Below are 6,956 nucleotides of genomic sequence, written 5' to 3'. Positions count from 1 at the left end.
TCCTGTGATGTGACCGTTCCCCTCACACACACACACACACACGACACGTTACATTACTCTGCGCTGCACAAAACTCAGCATTTGAACAGTACAGATCTTCTTTATGCACCAAGAGCTTGTAACACTCCAAAGAGAAAGGAAAACTTGAAATCGCATATGACACCTTTAAGGGGAAATTGTCACATTTAATAAATGTAGAAATCTCAGCTATCAGGTTAAAATAGGGATCCATGAGTTGATAAAAAGTAAAAAAACGTAAAATCAAAATAAAACAAAAAAATTGTTTAGCTTTAAGTGATGTGCCCATTGACCAACAACAACAAAAAAAATGTAAATGTGTAACAATGTATTATTAAGCTATTGATATATTATATTAGGTAAAAAAAGGTTCAGCTGACAAAAATGTTTGGAAATCCCTGTGTTAAGAGTGAACTGTAAGGATGACCACATTTGCCAGTTTAAATTGGAAGCAATCAAATTCAAATTAGCACACAGACGCGTACCGGTATGACTCCATTTATCTGACAGGGCACACAGAGCTGCGGCACATCCTCACAGAGAACCATGGGGTACACATGACAAACCGGGATACTCTCCACAAGTCCCTGATCCACATATTGGACCTGGAACAATTACAACACAAACTGGTAACAAAACAATATGACCCAAGGTGTTTACATTTGAGATTATGAAATAAATTCACTTAAATATGAAAGTGATGCAGTGCTGTGAAAGCACACTGACCTTCACGTGTCCTCCAATGACCTCCTGCACCTGACCTCTGTACCAGAACATGTCGGTTCCCATGACAGCACATCCCAAAACTCCTTTCCAGTTGTAGTTCTTCTGTCTTGGCAGGGTTTTAATGTGCTGTTGAAGCCGCTCCCGTAAGCGATCAAACTCACACACTGAATACGACAGAAAAAAATTCTTTATTATGGAGCTTTTAAGCATTTTCAATAACATATTACCACAGTCATTAACTCATGACTGCCCACATACACGAGTTTTCAGTATTCAGTAACTTTGCAGGAGTAGCTGCTACTAGCCAATCCTAACAGATGTCATTTACATAGTCTTAAAGGTTTAGCAGCAAAAATGTTCAGTTTGAAAGGATGAAAATGATGATAGAATATTGTCATAAAAACAAAATTACTGACTGTTTTAGTGAGAAATAAAACGGCACACACCTGCTTGGTGTGTCATTGCGTAAATGACACCTTGTTCGGAGATGGCTGAGACGCTCATGAGCGTGTGTCCGCAGGGAGGCAGCTCTGGAGGGGGGTATGAGTGTGTCTGCACTCTCTCTGGTGGTGGGTTGATGCGAGGGGTGGGTGTGGGTGGTGTCTGAGGTGGACTCGTGATTCTCTGTGGCTCAGGAATATTCTCTCTCAACACACACTGCTCTGAGAAGACCGTCTCGGATATGGAAGCAGCCCTAGGAAAACAGTTCACTTAGTATACACAGAGATCAACATTAACGGTCATGTGAATGATCAGAAACTTTTTTTTCTTACTTTCTCTCCTTTAGAGCAAGTCCTTCACTGATGAGGAAATCGGCGAAACTGACGTTTTGACCAGCACGGTTTGAACAGAAAAGAGACACCAGCACTGGCATGGCAGATGGGTCCTGAGAGGAAAAATACACAAAGACTCAGAGACAAGAATTGTTTGTAACAGAGATAACTTTTCCATAATTTTATAACTCCTTTACATTCATATGGGATCAAATTCCCGCGAAATGTTTTGCAGTCATGGATAAAATTAAGGCAAAGTTTTTAGAATAGCAAACAACGGTCACAGATCATTTTCATATTTCTACTTGCATTTTAAAATTTTGGTTTCATGCTTGTTATTTTTTTTCTCGTGACTGCAATACATTTGGTGGGAATTTGATCCCATACATTTGTTCTAACCTTTATGGCCATTACAGCCATGGCACCGGTCAAGTAGTGAGAGATGAAGTCACACGCCGTGGCTGTCCATGTGGAGCGACCACCAGCTGGCCTGAGAGTTGGAGAGGAAGGTAAACATGAACAGGAAGGAAGAAAATCAATATGAAATGACAAAAGTTCAAAAACAACTTCACATTATGAAACACTAAAAAGCAGTAATACATCACAAATCTGATTGGGTTAGTCTTGTTTGAAGTTGTAGTAAAATAGTGGACTGTTTAAATGTTAATCATTTGAACAAAACAGATCACAAATAAAAAATAAAAAATAAAAACAAAATAAAATAAAAGACAAGAAATAAAACAAATAAGAGCCGAATTAAAAATATTCTGTTAAAAGGTTTACAAATGCTGAATGATCTATGAATGTTTTTTTTTTTGTTCACGAGTTCCTTGTTTGTCTTGAGCATTTTAACTGCCCACTGTCCTTTAGAGAAGTCCTCCAGGTCCTGCACATTCCTTCTTTGGTTTTACAGCATCTTCTGCTTTACAACAGTAACTATAATTTTGAGATGCATCTTTTCGCACTTTTCAATTTACAGAAGACAAAATAAGTACAATTTACCCTAGTAAAATGATTAACACTTTGCAGGTTCTGCAAAGTGCATGTAAATGTATGTAAACTGCGCATGCACATCTGTGACTGTGAGAAAAAAGAGCTTCTATCAGATTGTTTACCTTACACCACTGAGGTTACATTCGAGTAAGAAAGATCCGATCAGATCAGGACTGAGTGGTCTGAGATTGTTTACATGGAGATTCACTTTATTACCAAAGTCACAACGCAAAACCTATAAAGAAAACAACACTCAAATTAAATAGTTGAATAAATCTGAAAAGAGTGGGATTTTTTTCTATGAAAGTGTGTGCACACTGCACCTCTACAACACCATTAGTGGACACACTGCACACTTTTCCTCTTTCCCAAACCCCAGTGTTGTTGGCAGCACAGAACATCTCTGCTTCCCAGAGCATCTCCTGTGGCTCTGACTTAGAGAAGAGACCCTTCAGCGTGTCGTGGATTCTGCAAACATTGCATGCAAAATGGCAGCGTTACGACTGAATACCATCGTCTTGACCTAAATAGATGCATCACTGAAAACAGGACTTTATTTAGAATTTTGAAAAGAAGTTTGATGTACAATAGGGTTGTGCCGATAGTATTGTGTATCGACAATAGTTAAAGATATCGCCTGTGGCTGATGCCTTTGATGATATCAAGACGATGATTATTATTATTATATTAGGGCTTATTCATTCCACCATATGTTTTTTATAGTGTAGTGCGTTATAAACAATCACACACGATTCCGTTAGGTTTATAAATGCAATGGCCAATCAGACGCGTTCAGATTAGCCATTGCTGAAACGCCATAGTTTTGTTGTTCAGTGCACGCTCGCTGACTGAATTCAGTTCTCTCACTAATTCTCTCAGCATAAACTACGTAACAATTTCTATTAAATTGTTATCCTGTTAAATACAAATTCAGTCATATTAAATATATTTTAGAACATCCATATGCTACTTGACTGCAAAGATATGTGTTGTTATTAAATTACACTAACATTAGGCTACTTTTAGCCGTACCCTGGAGTTGGTTGTAATAAAAAAAAATTAGCATGATAATATGTGTATCAGCGATCTTATAGGCTAACGATGGGACAATATGACTGGAGCATATCGACCAACACTAATGTACAATTATGTACGGAGGAAATCGGGCACCTCTTCAGCTGGCCGTCAAACTGCAGCAGCTGCACATAGATGTTTCCAGGAGAGGTGACATGTGTCACACGAACTTTGATGTCTTTGACACATGTGGGCAGAATCAGGCTGGGCTTCAGCTCTTCAGAAGCAGGAGGAGGAGTCAAAACAACAGACAGAGGCTCCTCTTCAAATGGAGGATCCCATACGGTCGTCTCCAAGGGCTGGGCGTCTTTAATCTGGCTCCTGATGAAGCAGAAGAAAATGAATATTGAATACAATGGACTTAGCCTCAAAGAAGAAGCAAGAGGAAGTACAGTAAGAAAGAAAAAAGAAAAAGAGACAGAATGAAAGAACTAATGAAATACAGATAGATAGATAGATCGATAGATAGATAGTTCAGATGGTCTCTTTTTCATGACTTACTGTTTACTGGAAACAGCGAGACCATTTCTGACCAGTATTTCTCCAATACTGGCTCCAGTGCAATCATCACCAATCTCATATAGACACACAGGCACAGGTCTAGTGCCGGGCACAAGCTCTGCATTAAAGTGATAGATTCAAGCAAAGATGTACAGTATACCACATTACTCTCCAAATTACGGTTAATAATGATGTCACAGTGCACACATTATTATGGACAATAGATCATTGTTTAAAAGCAGTGATATATTTCGGATGTCTTTGTGTTTATGCATGTAGGAGTAAACTTACTTTTCGCCACAACAGTGATAAGTTTATGCTCCACAAGTTCCTTGAACACAACACAGGCTTCATCACTCCATGTTTCCTGCGGACTGACCACATCATTCAGACTGCACCACAAAGCCTAAAAACAAATGGATAGACAGACTTCTTTAAGTTTGTTATTTATCAGCGGTATCGTTCAGGTGTGTTTTAAAGACCTGCTTTGACAGACTTGCCACAGTATCATAATTTCCACAGCAGTACAGTATCCACGTTCAAACTGGTTACACTGCTGGTGGTACTATGTGGTGCTGTGGGGTAATTTTCTCTGCACAATTGCCATGTACTGGCAAGTATTATTCATTAAGACCAATGTGATATTGATGTAGGAACAGTTGTCAAGTAAGTTTCATTCATATTGTTCCCCCTTTAAACCAATATAAAATTTTGTCCATCATAGTATCACAGTATACACGTAAACCTAAATCTTACCATTTCTGGCAAAGCAAAGAACTCATCCTTTATCTGTCTCAGATCTTTCACAGAGAGTGTCTTTCTGTAGCCAAAGTCCACATACCGAACCTCAACCATCCGACCACCAGGGAAACCTGAAATATAAACACAGGCAATCCTTTTAACTTTTATACATTGTATCAAAGCGACACTGGCTTTCTTTTATTGTATGTTTACATGTCTGATATATTGTACACGCATGAACGCACCTATGACTTGAACCCTGCACCATTCTTGGTCATAGCAAGCGACGCAGGCCTGTGAGAGAGAAGGGCAGTAGACCTGGAACTCACTGTGTGCCTGGGGACGACTGTAACAGTCCTGGAGCTTTGAGTGCAACAGCAGGTACTCCATATTTTCAACCTGCATTCACCAAGGATGTGTAAATCTCATTTTCACTTAATTATTTCATTTTGACATTATAATAAATGTGTTTTTATACTCACTAGTTGTACATAGAAGTCTGACGGTGTGTTCACATGAGAAACCATAGCATTGACCTCAACATTGAGTGCAGGGCGAACTGATGGGTAAAAGAGTAGGGGTGCACTGCCAGGGACGACTATAGGAGAGTAGAATCTGTACAGAAGTCATATAGCAACATTGTCAATTTTAACAAAATGTAAATTTGGTTTTATTCTGTTTTGAGTCATGGTTGACCAATAAGCTTTTTCAGGCATGTGATCAGCTAGAGACAAAAAAGAAGGAAAATCTGACCATGCTCCAAGTCATGCCGACAAGCCACGCCCCCAGCACTTATTATTAAAAATATATATTTTAGCACATTAAAAGATATATCTTATATTGTAATAATACATACTATTGTCCTGTAAAAAATAAAAAGCAGCATTTAATAATCATGATAACAATTTAATATAATATATTATAATAAAGTGCTATAATATATTATAGTAATGTATATAGAATTGTTATTATTATTAAAGTACCTGCCAAAAGTTTGGAAACATCACAATTAATGATTTTGAAATAAATATCTTCTGCTCATCAAGGCTGAATTTATTTGACCAAAATAAAGTAAAAAAAAAAAAAAAAACTGCAATATTGTGAAATATTACAAATAAAAAAAAAGTTTAAAATTTTAATATATTATAAAATGTAATGTTATTAGAGGTCGACCGATATGGGTTTTTCACTGGCCGATGCCGATGCCGATATTTAGAAATCAGGGCAGCCAATGGCCGATATATCATGCCGATTTTTTTGGCCAATGTTCTTTTTTTCCCCTTCCCCTTCATCTCATAAAAGTGAGTTTGAGTAAATGATTATTGCAGGATACAAGATAGTAATAGTAGTAGTAGCCTAATTCAGAGTAATAATACATGGCTCAAAACTTAAGCACCTTCTCAAAACAGTTCTGAAGCATGCTTTTTGTTTATGTTTGCTGACAGACACCAGTGTTTCCCACAGACTGCAAATTAATTCTCTGCCAGCAGGAGGCGCTGCTGGAGCGGGAGATATAGCGGTTTCCCCGGTAACGGCTGTAATCTAATAAGCGCTACTTTATCAGGCATTACAGGAAAGTCGAAATGAAAATGACAGAAGCTTTTCTGAAGATGGTCGGTTCTTTTTAAAGATACATTCATATAAAAACACCCGCGCTGCATTTTAATTTTGAAACCTGCAGTGCTCAGTTTATTCAAGGAAGTATAAGACTTTTGGAAAATCTATTTGTGGCTGTCCGTCTGCTGTGACGAGCCGCCACAAATAACTCAATGTATGGGAAACACTGGACACTTCTATAAGTCAAATGGCCAAGTGAAAAAATAAAAGAGTTATTACACAGCCTGCTGCTAATAACTGCTTAAGAGTGCGCTGACCACGAGCGATGACATCGTGGATGCTATTGTCGGACCCACACACACATTTCATGAGGAAAGTTATCGTGCACGTTATAATCAGCCCAGAAGTTTCATCTGAATTGCATATGTTTCTACTTACACATGCAAATGACTTGCACTTATGAATATGATAACGTTCCGGCATCAATTCTAGTAGGGTAAAACGTAATTACGCTTTCGAAACGGTCTGTTTTGCCCTGCCATCATTAGCTGAAGCTGTGTGTGAACAAGAAGC

The 6,956-nt window shown here is 38.3% G+C and overlaps 1 protein-coding gene across 1 annotated transcript in view; it reads right to left on the bottom strand.

Moving 5' to 3' along the window:
* The window catches only part of rnf17 (ring finger protein 17), a 34,362-nt gene that overhangs the window by 9,874 nt on the left and 17,532 nt on the right, over positions 1-6,956 (bottom strand). The window contains exons 16-28 of the mRNA XM_016509666.1: positions 5,309-5,441; positions 5,072-5,225; positions 4,842-4,957; positions 4,377-4,491; positions 4,086-4,203; positions 3,681-3,905; positions 2,834-2,978; positions 2,633-2,745; positions 1,917-2,007; positions 1,518-1,630; positions 1,191-1,438; positions 745-908; positions 504-623 (exon numbers count right to left, since the gene is read on the bottom strand). Of these exons, the coding sequence (XP_016365152.1) occupies positions 504-623; positions 745-908; positions 1,191-1,438; positions 1,518-1,630; positions 1,917-2,007; positions 2,633-2,745; positions 2,834-2,978; positions 3,681-3,905; positions 4,086-4,203; positions 4,377-4,491; positions 4,842-4,957; positions 5,072-5,225; positions 5,309-5,441 (1,855 nt within the window). The remainder of the gene's footprint in view (positions 1-503; positions 624-744; positions 909-1,190; positions 1,439-1,517; positions 1,631-1,916; positions 2,008-2,632; positions 2,746-2,833; positions 2,979-3,680; positions 3,906-4,085; positions 4,204-4,376; positions 4,492-4,841; positions 4,958-5,071; positions 5,226-5,308; positions 5,442-6,956) is intronic.

This window comes from Sinocyclocheilus rhinocerous, unplaced genomic scaffold (assembly GCF_001515625.1).
Source record: "Sinocyclocheilus rhinocerous isolate Xijiao unplaced genomic scaffold, SAMN03320098_v1.1 scaffold2369, whole genome shotgun sequence".
Classification (NCBI taxonomy): Eukaryota; Metazoa; Chordata; class Actinopteri; order Cypriniformes; family Cyprinidae; genus Sinocyclocheilus; species Sinocyclocheilus rhinocerous.
This window is presented reverse-complemented; position numbering and strand designations above follow the sequence as displayed.